This window comes from Manis javanica, chromosome 6, assembly GCF_040802235.1.
Source record: "Manis javanica isolate MJ-LG chromosome 6, MJ_LKY, whole genome shotgun sequence".
Classification (NCBI taxonomy): domain Eukaryota; kingdom Metazoa; phylum Chordata; class Mammalia; order Pholidota; family Manidae; genus Manis; species Manis javanica.
Window position 1 is genome coordinate 145582710 of NC_133161.1, and position 26092 is coordinate 145608801.

Genomic DNA, 26092 nt, shown 5'->3' on the forward strand with positions numbered 1-26092 from the left:
AGGCCAGTGCAGCCCCAGCACCAAGGCCATTCCCTGGCGATGGCCAAGGCATGGGTTCACACGGGCGTGTGTAGGCGGCCTCTCCTCCTGGGCAGGAAGTTGGTCTCCTGGCATCTGGAAATCGGGAACTGGAGACTCAGCCCCACACCTGCTGACCCAGTCAGCCCCTCCCTTCCCCGGGCCTGACGTCTTAGCCCTCAGGCAGAAACGCTGTGCCCACCCTTCCCTTCCTGTTGGGTGCAGGCAGAGCAGAGGAGAGAGCTCAGACGGGACACGGAGGGGCTGCAGAAACCCTGTCTAGTGCGTCTCCCAAAACCTGCTTCCATCTTTTTCCCTCCGCTGTCCCCTTGTCTCTGTGGGGCAGTGCCAGGTGACAGCCAGCCTGAGTGTTAAGCTCTGATGTTCCCAGCCTGCCTCACCCTGTCTGCCCTGTTCTCGTCCTCAGAGTGAGGTGCGTTTCCGGAAATCCTAAGCCGCCTCCCTGCTCCAGCTCACGGCACTGGCTGCCATACAGACTCTGACCACAGGGACTGGGCCGCTGGGACATCATCTGGGCTAACGGCCACCAGGCACCTTCGTTACTCCCACCTCTGCTGTCTGCTGCCTCTGTGAATACACACTGTGTGTGTGTGTGTCTGCATGTGTGTGTGTGTGTGTGCATGCGTGTCTGTGCACGTGTGTGTGTGCGTGAGCGTGTGTTGCTGCTCTCCCAGTGTCTTCAGAAACCAGGAGAACTGTCAACTCATCCCAAACCCCAGGCTGGACATCACCTGGAGATAACAGGCTGGGTACCGTGGAGGTTCCTACAGGCACGGCCATAATGGCTGGAGGAGGTGGAGCCCAAACAGAGCTCAGGGAAGGGCCTGGAAGGTCCCATCAAGAAGTCTTGCTCCTCTGACCTGGACTCAGAGATTAGCCCAGATGGAGCAGCCCCCAGCGACCCAGGGGACACACTGTCGCAGGACGGAGAATGGGTGCCGTGGGGTGCCTGGACTGTCTGTAGTGGGAAGATGCCCCCCTTGGCGTTGCAAGCATCCTGCCCCCTCCCGCTGGTGCCCTGGATGGCGGTGCTGGCCGAGCCATGGCTGTCCAGGCCAAACACTGGGAACAGGGCTCACTGTTCTTGACTGGCCACAGGCTGTTGGGGCAGATTTATTTTAGTTTAGTTTTATATTTAAGAGATGGCAGTGGATGTATTTCTAAAGAATCTCCAAAACTTCCGGGAGCCCTCAGAGCTAGCAGCAAGCACCCCAAGAATTCTGGGAGATTCATGGGAGTCGCCCCTCTCCAGAGGCTGGCGGAATGTTTCTGGCCTTGACGGACTGGATGAAGGGGCCCCTCTGAGATACTCAGGGATGCAAATCCTCATTTGGGCTGGTGAGCAGCTCTGACATGCACAGAGCCACACCTGCGGCGGCATCCAAGCAAGGGCTGCCACCAGGGCATGAAGAAAAGGGCAGGCCCCCCGGAGCCGGGGGAACAGGCGCCTCCCACACCCGGTGCTGTACTGGGACTTCGGAGTTTCTTCTCAGCTTCCTCTGCCTTTCGATTTTTGAGTAGTTCCAGAAGCGGCACTGACATGAAGGCTGCGTGGAGAGCAGGCTGACATTGTGCCCAGGCCCTACAAAAGCCCTCCGAAGGATCTGAGTTGCCCTACCCCTGCAAGCCTTCAGTGCACCCGGCCTTTGTGCCAACGGAAGGCCCGGGTGTTCCCCAGCCTCCCCCCTGGAGCACCTGTCTCTTGCCCATTCCCCTCCCTCTGCACGGACCCGCCTGCTGGCACTATGCCTCCCAGAGGCAGGGTCCCTGCAGATCAGCCTGGCCTGGCTCAGGCTGGCAGTGGTGTGGGGAGGCACTGGTCTGGAAGAGCAGGCTGGGGTTGCCTAGCATGGCTGGGCAGAGTCTGAGGGGCTAGTGACATGTGACCGAGGCTGAGGGCTTGGGGAGGGCAACATCCAGGTCTCCAACAGCCCCCGGCAATGGCCCTCAGCAATAAAAGTTGTGTGACCTGAAAATTTTGTCATTGGCTGTTACACTGGCACCCTAGGTAGAAAACTGAGATGGTCGCTCAGGGACCCAGACAGCCTCCGTGTGGGCCTCAGCTTTGGGCTCTGCTCGTTTAATTACGTGTTCACTTGTTTATTCATTCGCCCGCCATATCAGTGCCCACTCTGTGCCGGGTGCCTATGCCAGGCCCAAGGGCTGCAAAGCCCACAGCAGGGTCCTGAGGAGCTCGTGCCCCAGCGTGCTGGAAGCTGTGGCTGAGCGTGGACACCGGGCTTGGAGCACAGATGAAGAAGCCACCAGGTGTACCCAGGGAGGTCAGAGAAGCCTGCACGGTGGACATGGTTTGAAGTGCGTCTTTAGAAGCAGGTGAGCCTTCACAACACAGACAGGCGTGGGGAGGGACCCTTGAGCGCCTCCTTTTCCCTTTTTCCCTCCTTCTCTTTCTCCACCTCTGCCTTTACCAGCTCAGTAAGAGACCTGTTCACAAGAAACTCTCACTGCTTACCTGACTCAACTATTTCCAAAAGAATTGATGGGTGGTCTCACTGGCTTCTTCTGAAAGATCTGCACCTTCCTGCTCTGGCTGTGGGTTTCCCGCATTGACTGTACTGACCTCCACCATCCATATCCCACTGATGAAAGCCCAGCACCTCGCAGTACCCACTCTGGCCACAAGCACAGAATTCTCCAGGCCTGCCTCCATGGCCCTGGCCTTTGAGCACCTCAGGGTTGTTTGCTTTGGTCTCCGTCTCGATGCAGGGGAGTCCTTTCTCCATTTTTTTTCTTGCTCCATCTGAACGGGAAGCTGTGGGGGCAGATGCCAAGCTTACTGTGTTAGCAGTGGGGGTAACACAGCTCCTCGAATGGATCCCACAACTCCTGTAATACCAGTGGCTTAATCCATCCACATTTGTTTTTTGTCCATCTCAGTGTCCAAGGAGGATGTCGGGTCAGTGGGAAGCTTCCTTCCACATTACTTTTGAGGGACTCAGACTCTTCCTGCCTGGTGACTTTGTCATCGACTCTGGTTGGGAGAGAGAGGAAAGAAAACATGGAGAAGGCACATCCCTTCTTGAACGTTCTGGCAAGGAACCGATACATGTCATTCTCACTCATATCGTATGGGTGTCAGCGTGTCACCAGCACCGCCTGGATGAAGTGGGGCTGGGAAGTGCAGTCCTCGGTTGGGGCTTGTGCAAGAGCGAGCACGCATTCTAGACGACCTGCTACCCCTGCCCACGGGAGGAAGTGGGTCTTAGTCCGTAAGCCAGGCCTTGCAGCCCAGTTAGGTTTTAGGCCACATCTGTTGTTTTTCCTTAGAAACCAGAACTTCTTCCTGTGTCAGTCCTCCCAGGGCAGGGTGGAGGTATGTGGGTCAGGGGAGAGAGAAGGTAGAGAAAAGACAGTGTCAGGGTAGGAAAAGAAAAACACATTCCTTCGGCCTGGGACATCTATACAGTTGTGTAACAATTGTGGAAGGTGGGTGATGGCGCTTCCCAAAGTAGTGTAAAATCTCCAGGAAGCGGGTGGGTGGATGATATGTGTGTGTGTGTGTGTGTGTGTGTGTGTGCGCGCGCGCGCGCGTGTACCCGCGCGCGCTCCCGGGGCAGGGTGTTTCTGCTGACATTGTCCTGTGCTCCCTGGGTCCTAGGCATCTCCAGGTACCAGCCGAAGTCTGGCTTTGACAACTCTGTTGTCTCCTGAGTGTCCCTGGGGAAGGAGGCGGTGGCCAAGCAACTGTGTTGGAGGGCGGTGGGGACAGATGATGGCTCTTTGGAGAGGGAGCCAGCTCCAGCCTAGCTGCCCATCCAGCTGCCTCTGGGATTTGGTTAGATTCCCGGGGGCTATTGTTTCGCTGATGTCCGGATGCAATTGGGAGATGCACGCAGAGAGCTCCTCATAATGATCACAGTAATGGGACCAAGAGCCAGCATTTGCTGAATGTTGGCCACGTGCCAGATGCTGTGCTAACCATCTGACGTGTGTTAGCTCCTGTAAGTGTGCAGTAGGCATTGTTAATACCCCTGTTTTACAGATGAGGAAACAAAGGCCAAACTATACAACTACCAAGTGGCTGAGTCAGACTTTGAATCCAAGTTGTCTGATTTTAGAAGCTGCTTTTCAAAACAAGGTGGAGTCCTCTTGGCTGCAGCCTTTTAGGACCCACGCCACCTGGCTCTGTGTGTCTTTCCTTGCATTTGCCACGGGCCTCTGCTCTGGGACGGGCAGGGTGGGACGATTCCCCAGAGAAGCCTGGGTACCCACCTCAGAGGGTCACATGACCAGAGACTCCGCTTGCAGTTCCCAGAATCTGGGACAAGTGCATCATGAGTGGAGGGGGCCTCCCACACCTCCTGTACCCCCACCCCAATTGGATGGTTTCTGGGATGCCCTCCCATGCCGTGACAAGCTGCTGCCCCAGGACACCTCCATGTCTCCTCTGGGCGTAGGTGGCTCTGAGAGGCACATGCCACTCATTCCCTGCCTCCTCTGCACTGACCCAGGCTTACCGATCCTTGGAAACCTGCCACCCAGGCAGCGATCTTACCATGGGTCTACCCAGCCAAACAGGGAGAACCGTAGGCAGCCCGGGCTGTCCAAGCAGGAGGTTTCATTAGATGAGTCCTCTGAGCAGGCGAGGGCGTGGCCTGGCCATTGGTCCCCCACAGCTGTGCTCCTGCCCCTGGGACATGGGAGCTGGCTGTAACAGGATGCCCCCTCTGTCCCTGCCCTGAGTCTCAGGGGAAGTTCTCCACTTTTTACAGAAGGGAGCATGGCATTTTCTTGGAATGTTTCCTCCTAATTATACTGCGTGGTAGTGGAGAGAGCACTAAAGTTGGAGCCCAAGTACTGGCAGTGCAGATTCCAGCTGCACCACCTACTTAGCTATGTGATGTTGGGCAAGCCAGCCTCTCTGTTTCCTCATATGTGAAATGGGTGTATCTGTCCCACACGTGGCAGGATAAAGGGGAGGCCACATGGAAACAAGCAGGGCAAAGTGATTAGCTATTGTGCTCTCTCAACAAGTGTTGAATTTGCAGCAGAAGAGCCAGGTCCTTCACTTCCATACCCCTCGCCAGACAAAGGAGAAAGGAGGGGGACATCTGGGGACATCTTCAGGTCTTAGAAAATGTGCCATTTCTTTGTGTAAACCTTCCTCTAACTTACGGTCATGGGGTGACGTCCGTGAGGGGTCACCACACCTGAGGCAGATGCGCGTCCCCCTCTGTTGGTCATGGAGCTCCACCGAGGTGAGCTTACCCTGCTCTCTCTAGTCACTGATGGGACCAGGGCGGCTACCTGTCCCTGGCCCTGCTCTGGTGGCATCTGACTGCTTAGCCATGGAGCTGACAGCTCAGGGCTGTGAGGGGGCACACGTGTTCGGACCCCACACGGACTCTCCTCCATCTACAGCCGTCCAGCTCCTGCCCCACCGTGTCAGTGAACTGCGTGTTGCCAAATCTGATGTGGATGTTTTAGTCCTCACCTTCTGGAACACTCTGCAGCATTTCACTGTCAAGTGCTCACTACTTTGTGAAACTGCCACGCCTTCTGTGACCTCAAGCTCTCCTAGGTCCCCTTCTGGCCCTTTGGCCGCCCCTTTTGTCTTCCACAAGCTCCTTAATGCTGTCCCCAGGAGACCACCCTTAGCTCTCTTCTCATGGCAAATGCTCACCCAGCGCCATCTCAGCCATTCTGGGCTTCCAAGTCACATCTATGGAGCCAGCAGGCGTTTGTCCCATGTCACTCAGCTACGAGAAATGCTGCTGTTCTTTTTAAAAGTGGATTAAAATCTGACTTTGAACTGCTGCAGCTTGGCTGGAAAATGTCCCTTTTCATGTTCTCCCCTAGGATGCTACGCCCCAGGGAAGTCTGCCCGCTGCTCTCCAGGCTGGGTGCTCGGTCTGTGGCCCTCCTGGCACCGCTCAGAGGATTTTACAGGTGCAGGAGTACCACGGATTTGCTGCTGTCTGTGCCCCCGGTCTCAGGAATCCCACTCTCCCTGGGTCAGGCCCAGGTTGCTCGTTTCTCTTCAGCCCCAAAGCCCTTTTTGCAGACAGTTCAGGCCCGTCTCTCCTACAAACGTTGCACAAGAGAGGCCTAGACATTCTATTCTCCTTTGCGTCAAAGCCATCCCTTCCTGATGAGATCATAGCAGAAAACATTTCCGTAATTGTGTATTGATTTTCAACTCACCTAAGTTTTCACTCCTTTAGGGTAAATCACTATAGGTGGTACTGGTGGGTCATACAGTAATTGTATGTTTAAGTTTACAAGAAACTGCCAGGCTGTTTTCAGAGGGGCTGTACCATTTTGCATCCCCACCTTATATATAAGAGTTCCAGTTGCTCCACATTCTCACCACTAATTGGTACTGCCAGTATTTTTTATCATAGCCATTCTAATAGATGTATAATGGTAGCTCATTGTGGTTTTACTTTGCATTTCTCTAAAGATTAATGATGTTGAGCATCTTTTCATGTGCCATTTGCCGTTTGTATTTCCTCTTCAGTGAGGTGTGTCTGTTCAGGTCCTACCCCTGCTTCTTTGTTGGGTTGTTTGTTTCTTATTGTTGAATTTTGAGAATTCTTTATATATTCTAAATATTAGTCTTGGTTGGAAATGTGATCTGTAACTATTTCTTCCCCAGGCAACTTGTCTGTTCATTCTCTTAATTGGGTTCTGTAGAACAAAATTTTTTTATTTGGTGAATTTCAATTTATCATTTTTTTTTCTTTTTGAATTGTGCTAAGAACTCTGCCAAACCCAAGCTTGTAAAAATTTTCTCTTAGCAGTTTTATTGTTTTATGTTTTACATTTAGATGTGAGATCTATTTGAGCTAACTTTGGATACCGTTGAGGTCAGATTGAGGTTCCTTGTTTGTTTACAGAATGGATGTCCAGTTGTTCCAGTGCTGAAAAGACTGTACTTTCCCCATCCAATTGCCATTGCATTTTGTCAAAAACCAGTTGAGCATATTTGTGGGTTATATTTCTAGACTCTATCCTGCTCCATGGATCTATGTGTCTATCCTTTCACCAGTGCCACCCTGTCTTAATTACTGTAGCTTCACAGTATGTTTAAAAGTTGGCTAGGGTAAATCCTCCAAAAAATTTTTTTTCAAAATTACTTTGACTTTTTCATTCCTTACATTCCCATATATGTTTTAGAATCAGCTTGTCTATAGTCTAAGGAATCCTGTTGGAATTTTTATTGAGATTGCAATCAATTGATAATCCACTTGGAGAGAATTGACATATTAACTACTGAGTCTTCTAAACCGTGACCATGTTATGTCTCTCCATTTATTTAGGTTTTCTTTGATTTTTTTCACCTAAGTTTTATAGTTTTCAGCATACAGATCCTATGCCTATTTCATTACATTTATAGCTAAGTATTTAATTACATGGTAACAAATGATATTAAAATAACTGTATTTTTCAAGACAAAAATTAAGGAGAAGAGTGACATTGTTTCACAGTCTTGCAAATTTCTTTAATATCTGGCCTAAAAAATAGCTGGTTTCTCTTACTTGCTTCAGTACTCCATCTGTCGAGATATGTTGTTTTGGTTGAAATACATGAGAAAATTCAATCTCACACAGATACAGAATTGCAAAGTGGAGTATTTTAATAGCTTTTTCAGAAAATTATGGGTATTTTTCTTTGATACTATACTCAAACTTGACAAGTAGCAGTTTCTTGAGGGCTGGTTGCAATGTGGAATCTGAAATCTGTCAGTGTACTTGCTTACATTAAAATCTCTTAGTCTATGGTGCACTATTTTACCCAGGCCTAATTTTATAACATCGTGCATTGGTCATTGGAAAATACTGGTTTTGAGTTATGAGCATCTCCTGATATTGACAGACTTCATTAGATAATGTGAAAAACAATATGTATTAATATCACCACTGGTCTCATCAGAGAAGTCTGTAAGGGTTGGCAAGCTATCAAGCTCGCAGACCCGAATTTTCCAAAATTCGAATGTTCGATTGAAAGTTCAAGTTCTATCATTAGCTACAAATATTGTCAGATCTCTTCCTGGAGGTTGCCTTTTTGAGAAAATGACTCAAGTCTGAATAATCATAGTTTGTCAGTCTTCATTCATGTAACAGTGGTGTTTCATGAGAAAAGTGGCTGGTTCAGCTCATAGCTCAAAAATGCCAGCGCTTCTCCTTAAGACCATCTTAGAATGTGGGTGTGCAGCAGAAGTGCTTTATGTATATACTCCCCATTTTTTTCACACTGAATATTAAAAAGACATGTACTGAGGATTGAGGTTGAATAAAATCAGTAAGTTTTAATAATTAATAATTGCTGCTGCTCATCAGGGAGGTTCCCAAGCAAACGTGGCAAGTATGTGGTGGTGAGGGATGCAATGACAGCACGCGCACTTTGGTGCCACTGCCGTGATTCGTGTAAGGAGCCAGCAATCTTGCCCTATTGGTGCAGGTGTCAACGTGGTGGCCAAGGCAAATGGCCCGTAATATCACTGGGACAACAGTTTTGACCCTGCTGATCCCCTGAAGATGTCTCAGGCACCCCCAGGGGTCTTTAGACTGCACCTCAGACCACACTCAAGACGAAAGAGGGCAATCTGCACATACTGATTTAGGAGACTTAGTCCCTGGAAATTCTATTGAAATTTTATCCCTCACTGCCCACTCTCAGGAAAAGGTGAGCAGCCCCTCATTCGGAGAGGGCCCGGCTAGTTAGCTTTCTGTGGTTATGCTGGGTCTTGCTGAAGCAGAGAGATGTTAACCTAATTGGTGTGTAAGGATGGGCTGAGTGGGTGGGAGAGTCACTGGGAATTTGCATTTCTTTTACTTCCGGGGCCTGATGCATCCCAGGCCAGTGCTCTAACCTAGTTAGAACACTTGCCTCATTCTGCTCTGATGGGAGAGTATGGCTAATGCCCTCAAGGTCAGCAATGACGTGGGTGGGGTCTGCTTCCTGAATCAGGACTCCATCAGGTTCTCTGATAATCCCTCTGGACGAACAGGTGCTCCAAATTCAGTTGAAGTCCCCAATTGGCACAAGCACGTAGCAGTACTAAGGACTGTGTTAAGTGCTGGGAGCAGGGCTGAAGGCGGAGGTGGAGGACACATACCTGTAATTTATCATAGTGTCCTGTCCTCGGATCTTTCCACCCTGGTTTTTTTTTTTAAACATCATTGTTTTTGTAATTTTGTAATTTAGCTCTCACTATAGGAACATGTTTAAAAAATCCAAACAATTCTGAAAACTATCCAAATAATATAAAGGGAACTGTTAATTGGGGCCAAGTATCATGCTATAAACTCTCCACATGATCACATACTTCATCTCATTTACTTTCCCAACAAAATTATGAAGTAGACACTATTGCAAAGAAGAAAGCAAAAATCACTTTTAATACCACTATCCAGAAGTAAATATTAACAAGTTTATATCTCATGTTGCATGCTCAGTGGGGACCATCCTGCAGGAGACCCCGCAGCCATGCCCACACCTGAGCTTTCCTGCTTTTCTGCCTCCTTTTATGGCTCTCCCTCCTTTATTTTTCTTCCTGAGGCGGGAGGCGCATGGTTTGAAGGATGCAAAGAAGACTGGAGAGGCTGGAGCCCAAAGAGTAAGGGGAGAGCGGGGCCCGAGGCTGCCGCAAACAAAGAGGACCTTGTCTGAACGTGTACCTGCATTTGAGCACGTGTGGACATCCAGGTGCTGTTGGCGGTGCATCACGGCACTCCTGCCCAGCTCCCTGCTCTCCAGTGTGGTCCCCTGGCCAGAGGCATAAGCATCCTCCAGGGCAAGGCCCAGCCATATGTGCTTTAACCCCTGGTGACAGCGATTTGCACTTAAGTTTGAGAACCAGTTCTAGAAGTCGCGTTTGTCTGAACACGCCTGTACTGGCTCCGGCTAGGCTTTGGGATATTCGACTGCAGATTGCAGTTTCCATCTAAGCATCCTCCTGGCAGGAAGCTCACTCTCTCTTTCTTGCTGTTGTCTTCTCAGGGCACATCACAAATGATGGTGATGGGAGCCGGATATGCCTCCAGCCGAGCCCCTATTTCTTACCGGTCCCTGAGTAGAGCAGCCACAAGGCACCCTTCTTTTATCACAGACAGAGAAATCAAATCTCAACAGCACAGAACACAGGAAGTTCACAACGAGCTAGCAAGAGAAATGGCTTGTCTAGAGTGGAAAAATACCTTCTGAACTTCCCCTAAACAGAGGGTTCAGGACAAAGAGAAGTTTCCTGCCTGTCCCTGGCTAATTGCTCCAGGTGTACAGAGAGAGACAAAGAGGGCAGCAGGGCCTCTGCCCTACACAGGACAGGGGTTGGGTGCAGCTGGTGGCTGTAAGAGAGGGTTCTTGTATCACAGGATCATGCATGGGGGTGCCCTGTGGAGTATGATCTCCTCATGGGAAGAAAGGGCCAGAAATGCAGGACACTGAGAGCCATGAGCCACGGTCACACAAGCAGAACCCCAAACAAGTACTCACTTTGCACCCAGATTTGAGTCCTGGTTCTGCCACTTACCAACTGAGAGACTTTGGGAAAGGTGCTTCACTCTTTCAAGCTCAGTTTCCTTGTCTCTAAAATGGGGATAATAATAGGATCTGCATCACAGGGCTGCAGTGTGGATGAAGGAGGGGACACACGGTAACTCACTTGTGCAGTGCCAGCATACGGTAAACGACCAGTTCAGGCTGGCCGCTGCATTTGAGTTACATCCTTGACGCCTCTCCTGGCCAGAGAGAGGCTTCTCTGCATGCACCAAGACTTTTTGTCACGGTGGTCTGCTACAGGGTGGAGTTCACCCTAAGGAAGGTCACAGGAACGGGGGGCTAAGGAATACCAGCACTCACGCCTGCTGTGTTGGCAGGTATGCAACATGCCTAGTTCCGTGCCTGGCACATGGGAGGCATATACCAGGGGTCAGTTAAAGATGAAGTCCTTTACCCACGTGGCTGTCCAGGCTCATTCTGCCACCCTCTCAGTGTCTTCCAGAGGAACCTGTCCTTTAGCATGGGAACTGCAAACAGCATTACTAATGTCTGCTGAGCAAGAATTATCAGCCAAGCAAATAAAAAGCTAGCCAACCTCACAAGCCCACAGCCTCACTGATTTAATTACCGGCTGGTCTTCTCCCAGGCCTGGCCAGCTTCTTACCAGCCCTGTGGGAAGTCTGTGTTTCAGGCCCTCCCACCTGGGCACCTGCCAGCCCTGTCCTCCCTCTGCTGGTGGAGGAACCAGATAAGAAAAGCAGGCCCTAGATGGAAACCTAGAAACTGCTGTTTCTTCCCAGCAGGACTTCCCGAACCTGCCAAGTAGATGAGCCTGCCCCTCCCACACATCTCATTCCAGCTCAGCTGCAGCTCCTCTCCCACCACAATGTCCATTCTCCTCCTTCAAAGGCCAACTCTTCCAGGAAGACATTCCAGATTAATTTCACCTCGTACTCTGAAATTTCTTTTATCTTGGGTGCTTTAGTATTTTCACCTTAATTGGGACACACACAACCAGCATCACAAGTATATAGTTTAGTTAATATTTTTAAATATTTTCCATGGCCTTCAGAAAGTCTGTGTTTTCTGGATCCTCAGGACATGGAAATCTTGAGAGATACACAGGGGAAGGGAAAGAGGACAAGACCAGTTCTCAGGAAACCTCACTCGGGACCCGATGTGACTGTGGGTCAGTCGCTTCCCCTCTCCGGGCCTTGGGCTTCCAATCGGCAGAATGTTCTCTGAGGTCTCGTGCAACTCAAATATTCCGAGGCTGTTTCCCTGGACTCTCATCACTGCGTCTGGTTCAGGGTTCTGCACACACAAACCTCACATGCCCTGGTTCCTCCAAGACTCAGCTTTCCTGGGGATGGGGACATGCAGGGTGGCTTCCGACCTCTCTCCACATGGTCTCTCTCTGTCCCCAGCAGGGTAGTTGGACTTATGAGAGAGCAGGCTTCCAAGAGGCGGTATCCCACCCATCTAAGGCAGAAGTTGCAGATCTCTTAAGGCCCAGTCTAGAAAGTTCTGCCTCTTTCTATTGCTCTTAATAAGTCACACAGCCATCCCACATTGAAGGGAGAGGGAACAGACTCCACTGCTCAGTGGGAGGAGAGGCTGAGTTTCACTGCGAAGACCCCGTGGACTGGGAGATATTGCTGAGGCCTGTTTGGAAAGACAATTTACCGTAATTTCAAAAGCAGGCTCCAGATGAGTCTACCGTGAGCCCTGTCCCAGGGAGCCTGCTTTCCATCTCTCTCTTCTCCTTCCTGTCAGACAGGGCGCAGCCTCAGACAGCCTCTCTGCACAGATACGGGGCCTAACTGTTGATGTTGGCTTCTCTGTCCTTTGCATCCAGCAGATATTGATAATCCGCCAATTATCAAGTGGGATGGCAGGAGAGAGTTAAAAACAGAGACCAGACACCCTTCCTATCTTCAAGTTTCTTACCATCTAGAAGTAAACACATAGTTTCTGTGGGCTAAGTCATTGTATCCCTTCTGATTCTGAAGAAGAAATTTCTGAGTTAAACTTAAGAAGACAACTGTGGATTCTCTTTTAAACAATGTGCTGGGAAGGAGTTGTATTCCAAGGGCTACATAAATGTTTAATATTCAAGTGAATGGCCAGAATAGTAAGTGTTCTGTGCCCATTATCTCCCACCAGCCACATCTAAATTTCCGTCCAGGGCCAGAAAATTGAAAATCAATAGAGATAACGCTTTAAATGGTGGACATCAACAAGGCCACTGCTCTGAGAGGCAATTACATGAGCAGCAGCATCCAAGAGAGAACAGAATTATAGGGCGGTTGAGAGGGATGGGGCAGCCAAAGACCCAAGAGAGATGATGCCTCTGAGACCACAAGGGTCAGCTGACCAGCCCAGGGTCCCTCTAGGATGCCCATTGTCATCAGAGATGAGCCCCTTCCCAAAACAGGCCAGGCACAGCCCCAGGGTGCCGGGCGTCTGGCTGCTGCTGTGCCTGCCTTGGGAGGACCCTGGTTTGTCTACAGGCACCGAGTTTGCCCTGTAGGGAAGTTCCTCTCCCTTCACAGTCCTTAGTCTGCAGGTTCCATGACTCCTTATAAAGAAGCGTAACAATCCATCAGCCCCAAATCATTTTTATTGTTTTCCTCAACTCTAGCTTGGGCTGTGGAGTGGTGCTGGGAGCGGAAGATACAAAAGAATAAGCAGATTCAAATCAGTCTTAGTTGCCCAGCAAACACGATAGGGCTGGTGGGTTATTGCCTGGTTGCAAAGCTGGTCTATAGACTGGCTGGTTCCTTTTGGCTCTTCATGGCTCAAAAACTCAGCTACAGCCTTTATGCTGAGCCTGGATCTGGTGGGTTGAAAGTATATGATAAACAGGTGCCTCTTCCCAGAAATGCTGGCTCCAGACACTCAGGGAGGGCTGGGGAGTTTAGACGTCTGCTTATGCTAACAGGCTGTCAGCTTCCCCATGCAGAGGGAAAGCAGAAACATGAAGCTATTCTGGTCTTGTCTAGGGAGACATTATGTATTGAATTTCCAACATCAAGTCATCGTCAAAGGGCAACATTGCTCGCTTTACCCCCGTTTACATTCCTTGGAAAACAAAGGGGTGCCTATTTGCAGAGGAGAAGCGGTCATGTGTTCCACTTTGGATAACCAGCAACTCTGGAAGATGTGTGCTCATAATTAGAGATCAGCATCTTGAGGTGATGTTTCACACTGAAGACACAAGTTTAAGTTAATCAGGCAGCAACTGGTTCTCCAGACCAACGGGATTGGGTGGATTTTTCACTTAGGAAGAAATCACATCCGTGCTTTGGCGCGCCTTGTTTCCTGACATATGTTGTGGTTTTCCTATGAAAACACAGGGTGAAGTTTTATTTCAGGCTTCCCCCTCTCTGACTGCTTCTGCTTTCTTCTCTTCCCCCGAATCAAGATCCTGATAGAAAGGTAACCAAAGAAAGGGACCGGCAGGACCCACTCCAAGAAGAGAGGTGCTGGCATATGTCAGGAGCATGCTAATGGGGCTGTAAGCGGCAGGTGGAGGTGTCCTAAGGGTGCAAGGCTTGTGCTGAATTTCTGCTTTCTCATGATGAAAGGCTCTTTTCCCAGCTGTTCCACCCCTTGTGTCAGGATTGTGTTGGCTGCATGGAGCAGAAAACCAGCTATATTTATGTAATAGGAGCTGAATATTCTCATCTAACATGTGAAACTGAATAAAGGAAACCTCATTTTAAATAGAGTTGGGAGGCCAGGATGGGGATCTCTCACACCCTACCCAGTCATCATCAAATGCAGACCCCAACAGGAAGAAGAAAGGTTTTCTCCTAGCCTGGCAACAGCCCAGCCAATGAGAAACAGCCACAACTCAGCCAATGAGAAACTGTCATTATCCTGAACTCTCACCTTCCTCCATTGGAATTTCATCCAATGCAGCCTTTCCCAATTTCCTTTTTCTCTGCAAAATAAGGGTCCTCTCTGGACTTCCCTGTGCCTTTCCGTAGTTTGCTTGTCCCAAATTGTAATTCTTTGCTGTTCCAAAATAAAGTCATTTTTACTGGTAAAATAACTGGTTGCTTATTTTAAGGTCAGCAAACAAGAATGCTTGAATGAAGTCATTCAGATCTTGTTCAGGGCTCTTCCTGGCTTCCTGCCCTGCCCTCCTTAGTTGCAGACTTCTTTCTTCATGGTTGCAAGATGGCTGCTTTACCTCCAGACATCACATGCATTTTTCTGACAAAAAAAGGAGGAGGAGGAAGAAGAGGGAGAAGAGAAGGGAGAGGGAGGAGGGGGAGAAGGAAGAGAAGGAGGAAGACAGAGGAGAAGAGAGCAAAGGGACAAGTCCCACAGTGTTGCGTCTTTCTTAGAATTCTTACTCAGGATAATTCTGTTCTCATCTTCTTGGCTACCGCTGGGTCATGTGGGCATCCCTAGTGGCAAAGGAGTCTGGGGAATAAGTACTTTAAATTGAGCCCAGTGCAGGTCAGTTAGGACAAAGTTCTGATAAGGGGCAAGATGAGTGTGGGTCTGGTCTAGGGAACCAGCGGTGTCTGCCGTCCTACCTAGTGCCTGCAGCTCCACGTGTGAGGGAAGTCCTGCTTTTCAACCCCCACGTCAGTGTCACGGTTCCCTGCTCCTCCTCGGTACGCAGTCTGGTCAAGAGCCGGTGAGGCTCACTACCCATCTCTCCTCTGCCTGTGGCCTCAACAGCACCAGGCACTTCATCCTTCCATCTTGGAAAGACAGAACAAAACAATCGCATTTCACAGGGATGGCTGGGGCCCAGCATACCAGCACCCAGGGAGCCCGTTCTGAAGACCCTTTGGCTAGGCTGAGAGGTCGCTGAGAGAGCAAGGAAGGAAGTGTTCCAGATGAGTCTGCAGAGGCTGGCCAAGGCGAGATCATGCAGGGTCCTGTGGGCTGCAGCTCACTCAAATTCAGCTGGTTATAAGTGGGCCACCAGCCAAGACACTGGGGTCTATAAAGGGACTAAGAGGCCAGGCCGTCCTCAGGGAGCTCCATTCTGTTCATGCAGCACAGACTTGCAATTAGGTAGAGTAAAATTCAGACCATAGTAAGTATAATTATAGATGTAGAGATGCAGTTCTGTCCATGAGGGCCTGGACAGGATTGCTTTAACTTCAATAAGGTGATATTTGCATTTAGCTTTGCAGGGCAGATAGGATTTTCCTAAACACAGATGGAAGGGAGAGGATGTTTTCAGTAGAGAAACTCTATGAGCAAAGATTTGGGGGCGGGAAGGCAGGCAGTGGATTTAGATAATTGTGAGTGGCCCTCTTGGGCTGGGGGACAGCATTTGCAAGGACTGGGGTGACAAGGGTGATGGGATGGGGAAGGCAGGGTGGACAGTGGGTCAGGAGATGAAGCAGGAAAGGTAGGCGGGTGTTGGGTTATGAAGACTGAATGTCATGTTAGGAAGTCAGACTCTACCTCTTAGAAAATAGGGAGCCATTGAAGGTTTGAACTGCATCTGTGTGGTGGAAAATAACTAGCAAGTTAAGAGTTGGTAGCCTGGGGAGACTGAGGCAGACTCTCCAGCAGGACGCTGGTCCCACAGCGGCCTGACCTTGACCAGAGAAGTGCTGGGAGAGTGTGAGCAAGTCACGTTTTCCCATGAGAGAGTAACTGGGCTGAGCAATGCCATTTGGATTCAAGGAAGCCTTGGGAGGGGAAGCAGCTTTGTGGGGCTCCAATGATGGATTCTGCATGAGCAGTGCTGGGTCCCTGGGGATTAGTCATGTGGGTGTCTGGGGTGAGGGCCAGGTTGGGGTCATCAGCCCTTCGTGGGTGTCAGAACACAGCTGTGGGTTGGATTGCCCAGGAACTATGTAAAGTGACGGGGGCCCCCCGCACAAGCTACTTGGGGGAGGAGCTGGAGGAGCTGAGAAAGAAAGGTCAGGGAGGGAGGAAGCGGTGAGGATCAAGGGGCCGTCTGGAAGGCAGCAGTGCTCTTTCAGCTAAGGAGATAGGGAAGAGTTCTGTCCCCGGGCTTGGGGGCTTTGCATCTGGCTTGGGGCGGGATGGGGTGGGGAGAACGACACTCAAACCCGTACAGAGCCCAGTGAGTGTGAAGGGATCCAAAGTAGCACTGGTGGGCAGGATCTGCTCCGGTCCTGCAGTCTGCACCCCAGGGTGAACACATCCCAGAAGCCCCCGTGTCCACCCAGGAGGGGCAGAGGTCTCCCTCCAAGACTCCTGGGCTCGCCCCTTTCATTTCCCTGCAGGGCCTCAGCTTCCTGTGTGTGGCTGTGCCAGGTACAAAGGGATGGGGACAAGTGCATCTGGATGGGGCTTTAGCCTCACACTGTGAGAGACTCAGCTCAGCACAAGCCTTAAAGCACAGGGCAGTCCCTTCTGCTCCCAATGGTCACACTGTCCTCCCAAGCCCTACGTCTTTCCATGGGGCTAATTTGGGGGGTAGGATGGGGAAGTATCTAGAAATGGTTTCTGTCCTTTCTTGCCCTCCTCCTGCCATGGCTGGGCCCTGTGCCCCAGCTCTCTCTTTGCACCTTGAGAAGGAGAGGTCTCTTCCCTTGGGATCCAGGCCCATTTCTCACCTTCACATTGGCCGTGCTCTTCTCCATCTGGCCTCCGCCTACATCCTGAGCTAGACACTCCCCAATTCCTGATCAGTGGCTTCCCATTGTCCTGAGGACTAAAGCTGGGCTCACCCAGGAGCTACCAGGCCTACCTGGTCTGGCACCTGCATTGCCTTCCAGCCTGTTGCCTCTGCTTGAGAGCCACAGGGGCTCCTTCCACACCACGGCTCCTTCTGCCTCAGGGCCTTTGCATGTGATGCTTCGGTTCCTGTGTGATAATCGTTTCCCAGTCCTACCTGTCTCTCCAATACCTGGCTCCTTTCCCTCAGCTTCCTATACCTTCTGACCCTTCAGCTCACTTCTCAAATGCACATCCTCAGGGCTCTGAGCCATGTTTTCACTACACATGTATTTGTGTGACTATTAGACACATACCCGTCTTGCCCATTAGCTATAAAGGACCATCCCTTTCCTTTCACTGTTGTGTCCTGGAACTTGGCCCAGGGCTCAGTGCAGAGCAGCGTCTCACATCCAGAAATGTGTTGAAAGAAAGGAGCAGCTGGTGACCTTAGTTTACCCATGCACATATTTCATAGGGGTAGATGGGAGGGAGAGACAATACTCTTCTGAGGACAGGCTATGTGTGATGTCATAGCTGTCACCCCAAACTCTGGATGGATTCTGAAGAAGCTGCATTTGAGAGGCGAGCCTTGGCCCTGCCTCATATGACCGCAGCTCTTGTCATCCTTCTGTGGCCTTCTGCTGGTCAACAGTGTCAGGCAGGGGCACCTAGGACGTGATTTGGCCAAAGCTGAAGGCTTCTGGGAGGGATTCATCTACTTGCTCAAGGACACGGGCCTAGCAAGTGGTGTGGTTTCATCTCTGTCACAGAGCAAACGAAGAACAAATGTGGTCAATTTCTCATTTGTAGAGCAAAAGACAGGGACAGGAAAGTTATTCGGTCTGTGTAAAGTCACAGATTGTCAAGATTGGAGCCAGGCTTTGATGAAAGAGATTTTGCTTCCAGAGACACAAAGGGGACTTGGGGACTGGGCCAGAGCAGAGTCCATTGGCCAACATCCTGTGCTCGGGGGGTCAGAGCTGTCTTCCTGAGGGTTGCCCTGAGAGGAACTGCCCCACTTTTCCTCAGTGGCCATTTACAGCTTCAAAAATCTGTGCAAAGCCTTCTTGAATTCAGGTCCATTTCCTGTGTTGGGTTTTGAGACCTGACCATTTCTTAAAATAATAAAATCATTTAGGGTCAGAGTTGGAAGGGGCCTCCGAATAATCTAGTGGGTCTCCTTTATTTCATTAATAAGGAAGCTGAGGCCCAGGGCTGGGGTGCAGGAGGCAGGGCTGGGCCTCTTCCTGGCAGTACCCAACCTCCCAGCGTTTAAGGATTGGTAAGGAAGCCCCGCGGCCCTGCCCAGCCTCGGACAATTACAGCCTCTCAGGAACCACCCTTCACCCTGTCTGCCCCCATCTTGGCTCAGGCCGGGCATTCTCAGGGGGACAGCAGGCTTCCTGGCTGCCAGCTGAGTGGCCCTGCAGCCCCGCTCCTCATCATGACAGCCAGTTTACTGAGCACTCACCCCCGGGAGGTCCTTGTTCTCACAGCCATTTCCACGTGGGAGGAAACCGAGGCTCGAGAGCTCCCTTGAGTGATTTGCTCAAGGTCACGTCACAGGTAGGATGGCAGAGCGGGGACTTAAACCTCCAAATTCAGTTTGTCATCTTGAATTTGGACCCTGAGGAGTGGGCTTGGGAGAGGCCGTACTGTGACCGGGCAGGGCCAGTGAGGGGCCTGGCAAAGGGGGTTCTGGGCGGCAAATCTGGTCCGGGGAGGGCGCCACCCCGCGCCCCTCACCTGGCTCCAGCTGAAGACGATAACCAGGAGCGGGGCCAGCGGGCGCCCAAGGCAGCCATTCATGCTCCTGGTACTCATTCCCCTTAATTGCCGCGGCTCCCAATTAACGTGGGTTGCTGTGTCTGGTGCTGGGTTATTTTTTCTTATTTTCTCCTTCCCGTCAGTTTACTATTTCAGAGAGACACTAGCTCTGTCGTTGTGTTTGTCTCGCTCCCTTCCCACCCTCGCCCGGAAACCCAAAAAGCAACAGCTGGTGGCAAATCCCGCGGGCGCCGGCCCGCCCCCTCGGCGGGCTCCTGTTGCTCCGCGCTGCGGGCGCCGCTGGCAAGACGCGCCCCCTCCCGGGGCGCAGGGGAGAGCGGGGAGGGGGGCGCGCGCGGACACCCCCAGGAGCCGGCGGCCCGACACCCCGCGGCCGCCCCCCGCCCCGCCGCGGCCGAGCCCCGCCTCCGGCCCCCAGCGCCCGCCGCGCCTCGCCGGCCCGGCCCAGCCTCCGCGGGAGGGAGGCGGGGGAGCGGCGCGGCCTCGCCCACCGCCCTGCCCCCAGCCCCGCCACTCCCGGGCTGCTCCGGCCGCGGTGCGTCCTCCCGCGGCTGTCTCGGAGGGCCCCGCGCCGTGCAGGTGAGCGTTGGCGGGGGTGGCCCGGTCGGGCGGGGACCGAGGCCGGGGTGGGGACCGGGCGCCGGCGCCGGGGCGCTGCCGGGCTTGTTTGCTCCCGTGGGTGTGAGCGGTCCTCCTGGGCTCCCGCCGGGGCAGCGCAGACGCGGCCGGGCGGTGGAGGACCGCGGGCGTCGGAAGAGGAGAGGCGCCTCCCAGCCGAGGCAGGCCCTGGCGGCGGGGCGGCGGGCGCTTGCTGCTGCCTGGGGCTTGGGGCTAAGGCTTTTGGAGAAGGCGAAGGGCCGCCCCCACCCTGTGTGCAGAGGTTTTTCCCTTTGTTGCTTAGAAGCAGTGGCCACTGGAGTGGAGCGCGGGGATATGAAGATGGGGAGGTGACTGGGTGTGAGCGTGGACACTCACAGGCAATGCAAAATGGAACTTGCTGGTTTGGTGCCTGGGGGGCCCTGGGGATGCTGGGGCAGGCGGATGCGGGCAGTTAAGGAAGGGCTGGGTTTCTTGGGCGTGGGACGAAGGAGAACGTCTGCATCAGTTTTTTTCTGCATCTTGTTTATCCCGACCCGTTTCCTTCCAGGGGCCCCTGGGCCCCCCATCCCCTGCTTTCCTCCTGCCTAGCCCCCTTCCCCCAGCAGGGCCGCCCCTAGCAGAGCCTCCCCATTGTGCTGGGCTTCTGTGGACACCTGGGAGAGCAGCCTGGGGCTGTGGCGCTTGCTTCAGGCTCTCACAAGTGGTGGCTGGTGGAGAAAGCACCCAGGGTGGGAGCAGGGAGCATCTTGGCTGGAGGAATGGACATGGCCAGGCCCCTGCTGCGAGCCTCAGGGTGAGGGTGGAGGGCGCTGTGGCTGCTGAGGCTTCTCCCTAGAATGTGGCCCCTGGCTCCGCTTCCTTTGTTCCTGGGGTGTCCTGCTCTGGCTGGGCCCGGATCAGTGGGTTTGGAGATGAATGGGCGGGCAGCCCATGCCTACTCTGAAAGGACCCCCACCCAGGGCCCAGGGCCCAGGTGGATGTGTGTATCTGTTTTTTGCAACTTAGCCTTTTGCACGTGACCTGCCTGGTAGTTGCCATGGAAACTCCTCTTCAGTTGGCAGCCTCCCTCCTTTTCCTGTCCATTCCTCACCTCCATATCTCTGCCCTGCCCCCCAACATGGTTGCCTAGCTATTGGTTATCCCTGGCTTCTCTGGGTAGGAGACCCTGGATAGCTAGGTCCCACCCCAACCTGAGGTGGCCCCTTACCCACTCCAGTCCCCCCACCCCGACACACACTACGCATCAGAAATGCACCCCAAACACTTTAAACATGTACACATACCACACTGCAGACACACACTACACGTCCCACTCTCCACACACGCCCTAAGCACAGTTCACACACACATCATACCACACACACCACACTACCCACCACAGTATACACACACCCTACCATCACACTCACACGCGCCAATGCTCACGCCTACCAACGCCTCCCCCAGCATATACACACAGCACTCCTAAATAGGTTTCATACTGGAAGAGGGCAGTTTCCTGGGGGGAGGAGCGCGCAGGGGAGGCTCAGGAGGGCCAGAGGAAGCATCTCCCCAGGAGCCCTGCCCAGGAAGGTAGAGAAATCCACTCCAGGTGCCCTCAAACAGGAGCCCCTCTCCTGGTGCTAGACCCGAGAGGCTGGGCATGGACTGTTGGAATCTCTCCACTGCTGCTTTCTCCCAGCTGCGCCCCTGAGAAAGCCTGGGGCTCCTGACCCCCGCAGGAGTCTCACATCTGCCCCTGCGTCTGCCTGCCTACCAGGGGATCAGGCAGTTAAGGGAACAGCAGAAGGCTCTGAGCCGCCACAAAGGAGGCAGGAAAGGTGTGATGGTGCCAAGAGGCCAAAGCAGCAGGGGAGGGCAGGGAGAGACGGGCAGGGAGGAGGACAAGGGCCAAGGGGGGCGGGCGGGGGCAGGTGGGTGGGTGTCAGCCGGAAAATGGGCAGCAGAAGAGCTCCGGGCCACCCTCTGTCCTCCAGGCACATGTTCCTCCTTCCTCTCTGGCTCTGTAGGAGTGGAAGCGGGTTTGCAAAGGCTCCGGGATTGCCAGGGCTTTGCCAGTCCCTGGGGCTTCTCTGGAGGTCGGGTGGTGCACCTGCAGGAAGAATCTCCTTTCTGGCCTCTGTGTGATGTTCGCACTGACTGAGGATCCATTCCACTCACCCATTCAGTGAATTAAGTACCTACTGGGTGTTTACTGCAGGGGACATGAGGGTGAGGAGGAAGAAACAGCCCTTGGCCTCAGAATCCTAGATTTCTCAGAGCCAAACGGGGCTTTGAGGGAACATCCAATCAGAACGTCATGTGGATGGGGAAACTGAGGCTCGGACCCGGCAGTGGCTGAGACCTTTTGACTCTTCAGCTGCGATCTGTGACCCCACACCCCATGTTCCACATCTCCTGCCTTCTTTTATCTAGTGCCAGCAATCCCCTGGGGACAGGAATGTGGCTTCCACAGTGTGGGTTCCCCAGTGGGCTGGGAGCCCGCTGGCTTATACTTTCTTGGTGTGGCAAGGAGAGCGGGGAGAAGGAGCAGTTAGTTCCTTAGCCCCTAGAAATTCCCCACAGCATGAACCAGCCCACCCAGGGCTCCCATAAATCAGTACATACATCCCCTGGCCCTGGAGCCCTGTTGGGCCGCGTTGGCTGCCGTCCGGATAGGATACTGCTCCAGGCAGCCCCAGAGGAAGCCAAGCAGTCCTGACAGGCATAGCCCCTGGAGGCCGAATGCCTGTAGCACAAAGGCTGTGAGCCGGGAGGCGCAGACCCAGGTTCTGGTCCTGGCTCTGCCCAAGGGCAAGTGCGCTCATTCCACAGATTTCTTTTTGGAAGCAAACTTGGCTTCTGGTGAAAGTCAGACATGGTTTAGACAGATTTCAAGCAACTGGAAGTCTCTGAGGTTTTAGACTTCTAGTTCCACGGTCGTCGGTTGCGGGTTTAGATTCCAAAATTTCTAACATATTTCTTCCTCTAAATTTTTGGAGATTATGCAGTCTCGATAGAGATCCCTTTTCCTTCCAGGTGTCAAATTGTAGTCATCATTTCATAATAGAGGGTTGCAGCTGAGCTGGGCAGGAAAGGGGCCTGGTTATTCAGACAAAGCTTAACCTTTCACCCAGTGGGACAGCGAGTGCCCGAGAAGCAGACCGGGTTTTCTTGTCTCAGCCTGTGGGAGTGGGGCCTCCAGGGCTGCTAGTCTACCCGGTCTGTTCTGCCAGGATGAAAATGGGCTGGGTGGAGTGTTGAAAGAGGTGTCCTGTGGTGAGGACAAGCTCCAGGGCCATCATGCGGTGGGTCTATGAAGTGCCCCTCAACCCCCCAGGGGGAACCTTTAGCAGCAGGAGAGTGTGACGGGAGGTGCTGGTCAGGGTTCTCTGTCCCTGATGAGGAGTTCGAGACTAAAGCTTAGAAGCAATGCGGCAGCATCTTCCCTGCTGTGGAATGTGAGGGAGGAGGGGAGACCCTGACCTGGGGAAGGGTGAGGTCAGCTTGGGGCCCACAGAGGAGCACATTTGTTACAAGGGTGTACGGGGGAGCACGAGGCCCCAGAGGGGGCTGGAGCCCTGTGGACCAGGCTGGAGCCATGGGAACAGGGCTGCTCCGGCTCGGAGCATCTGATTTGGTTCCAAGACGGCCCGGGATGAGGGAGGGTCTGTTGGGAATGCAGGCAGCCCCCACCCAGGTGGAGGGCAAATCCAGGCCTTGGAAGAGACCACAGGCCAAGGTCTTCCATTCATTCACACATCCTTTCAACAAATGTCAATGGAGTCCCTCCAGCCTGCCAGGCCCAGAGCTGTGAAGTGATTTCTCATGCACCGCGGCCTTCCTGCTCAGGTAGATTGGTGACTTTGCCCTGTCCCTTCCTCTCTCCCCCTGCTTCCCTTCCCCCACCTCTCCCCATGAGGGTTCTGCAGCCTTCTTCAACAGGAAGCCCCCCCACACTGCCATGCGCGTGCACCTGGGCACACACTTTTCCTTTCTCACACATATATAATCTTCCATGCCTAACACACAGGCACATGCTCGCAGGTCCCCACACACCCTCTCACCTCCCCAGGCAGCGGCTGTCTGTCACCCAGCCCAGTGGGGTGGCCTCCACTTCACTCTCTCGGCCCCCAACCACTTGGCCACTGATCACGTGGATCAGGTCCAGTTACAGCGAACCTTCCGTGGCTCTCACTGCCTGTGAACAGGGACGGGTGGCTGACGCTGGCCGTGCAGGCTCTTTGAGATTCAGCTGCAGCCACCCTCCCTGCACCTTCTCCGGATGCGCATCCCGAGCCCTGTAGTTCCCGGCCTTCTGCCTCTGCTCACTCGGGCTCTATGCGGAATGAGCTTTCACTCCGGCCCTCTGGGTAGCTGGTGGGGGCCTTTGCAGATCCACAGACTTGGGCTTGAGTCTAAACTCTGACACTTCTAATTTTCATAACTTTCCCAAGTCTCAGTTTCCTTGTCCGTCAAATAAGCATGATGATTGAGGGGGTAAGCTGGCACACAGTAGGCACTGGGAGATAGTAGCTGCTCCAACAACAACACAACATATTATTATTATTATTATTATTATTATGGCATTATTACTGTTGTTACATCAGCCTTCAAGGCTCCTCTCAAGTGCTCATTCTTCCAAGTAGGTTTTCCTACCTCCCAGTAAACAGGCATGCTTGCCTCCTCCCAAGCCCTAAATGCTCTTTGAGGCCCCGGCCCACGGTGCCTGCTCTTCAGCTACTCACAGGTAAGTCTTTTCCCCTCCACTCCCACTTACCTCTTTGAAGGCGAGGTCTGTTGTCCCCCAGACAGTGCCTGGCAGAGTCAGACGCATGGAGAAAGTCCAATGAGCATGTGTGGACCAAACGCATTGGGGGTACGTCCTCCCCCGCTGGGAGGTGTTGGAAGCCCTCTTGTCCCTCACAGCTGTCTCCCTGGCTGTCATACCCAGACGCACACCGCACGTCCCTAAAGTGGACCTTCCTGGATGCCCATACCCCTTCTCAGTCTGCCCGGTTCCTTTAGCTCAGTCCAGACACTAAGAACCCAACCCCATCTGAGGTCCAGGGGATGCTTTGGGGCTGGATCAATAGACAGAAGCTGATTCATCGTAGCATTTTGGTGACGGGTTTGACAGAGCCTCGGAGAGGCGAAATGGAGAAGCACCGAGAAAGCTGTCAGATTCCTTACTAATTCCACATGGATCCCCAGGTTCTGAGCTCAGATTGGATTATGACCAAAAGGGCTAATGATGCTGAAGCATTCATTCATTTAGTCATCAACAGTTATTGAACAGCTACTATGCTATGTGCTGGAGATCCAGGGATGCCTAGAATACTAGTGATTACAGTTCACGAAAAGAGGTGTGGGTCTTGGCTCTGTGGGAATTAGGGGAAGGAGGGCATGTGGCAGGGGGGAGGGGACTGTGTGTTTCCTGAAGCAGAGACAAACAAGGTGGGGTTCGCCATACGTGCACAGGCCCCACCTCATCATCCAGAGGTAGGGCAGATTTCCAGGTGTGCAGGCCCACGGTTCAGAGCTCATCCCTATTCCACTCCCACCCTCAAGAAAGATCATTTGAATATATGCAAAGTGCTCTGCAGGTTCAAGCCTGCTGGCCAGAGCTGAGCTTTCAAGGAAGTGGGCTGTGCAGCAAAGAGAAGGGCAGGGGGCCGGCCCAGCTGCCTGGAACTGTGGTTTGGCTGCAGGCAGGGTGGCGTGGGCCTGGCCCCTGGGCCTCTGGCCCTGGCAGCTGGTCTGAGTTTCTGTTTCCGCCACTGGACAGCTTGTCTGGCCTCTTTTGAATGGGCCTTTGTCAGCAGGCATGAGGAGGAGTGACCCCCATCGCTGGCCTGACTCGCTCACGTACACCCTGCCTGCTGGGCCCTGGCCTGGGGCTTCTGTGCAACACTGCCCACCACCCAGGCTCCCTGGAGGTGTACTGAGGTCCCTTCAGGGGCAGAGGCCCAGGTGCTGCTCCTGACTCACTCTGGGTAACCCCTGTCATCTGCCTGGGCTGGAGTGGGCCACACAGTTCCGCAAGGGTGCCTGCCTCCCAGGGCTGTAGGAGAGGCCTGTGAGGAAATGGCTGGGGTGCTGCTGTGACCACAGATGGAAGCAAGGCATTGGGTGCCCGTGGTGGGCCAGCTTGGGGCCTTTCCACGGAAACGTCTGGAACCAGGCCCGTGTCTGTGATCTGTGAGTTCTGGTGTCTCCCTATTTCTTTTCACGGTCAGACCTTTTCTTCCTCTGACCAGGTTTTCGTCCCCAGAAGGAACTCCATGTTAGAGATGAAGGTGCTTCTGGGTTAAAGTAAGTCCTGTGCTACATAATAAAGGAGTTTTGTCCCCCCGCCACTTCCCCTGTGGAACTAGGCTGGGTTGGGTCTGGGCTCTAGAGAAACAGCTTGTGTCCTGGGGACCTGCGGGGCAGGCCTCTAGCCTCCCGACTCCAGGGGTGCCCTCCTCCCCGAGTGAAGGATGGAGGGGCAGACCAGAGGGAGGGCTTCTCAGGGAGACCCAGCCAGGCCTGAGGGCCAGTGATGAGA

At 53.1% G+C, this 26092-nt stretch overlaps 2 protein-coding genes across 15 annotated transcripts in view; both read left to right on the forward strand.

The window, feature by feature from the left end:
- The window catches only part of TMPRSS13 (transmembrane serine protease 13), a 34568-nt gene extending 26285 nt beyond the window's left edge, over positions 1–8283 (forward strand). For 3 of the 7 annotated variants that reach the window (XM_073239716.1, XM_073239717.1, XM_036992693.2), the window contains one exon: positions 446–8283. In XM_073239716.1, coding sequence (XP_073095817.1) covers positions 446–472 — 27 coding nt within the window. In that variant the 3' untranslated portion in view covers positions 473–8283. Of the gene's footprint in view, positions 1–364 lie in introns of all 7 variants that reach the window. The other 4 variants (XM_073239715.1, XM_036992692.2, XR_012132716.1 and 1 more) reach the window with 3 other exon arrangements.
- Positions 8284–18583: 10300 nt separating this feature from the next.
- Positions 18584–26092, forward strand: part of FXYD6 (FXYD domain containing ion transport regulator 6) — a 31616-nt gene continuing 24107 nt past the window's right edge. For 6 of the 8 annotated variants that reach the window (XR_005054282.2, XR_012132727.1, XM_073239720.1 and 3 more), the window contains exon 1: positions 19408–19542. The gene's annotated coding sequence lies outside the window, so the exon portion shown is untranslated. Of the gene's footprint in view, positions 18742–19384; positions 19543–26092 lie in introns of those variants that run through there. The other 2 variants (XM_073239719.1, XM_036992703.2) reach the window with 2 other exon arrangements.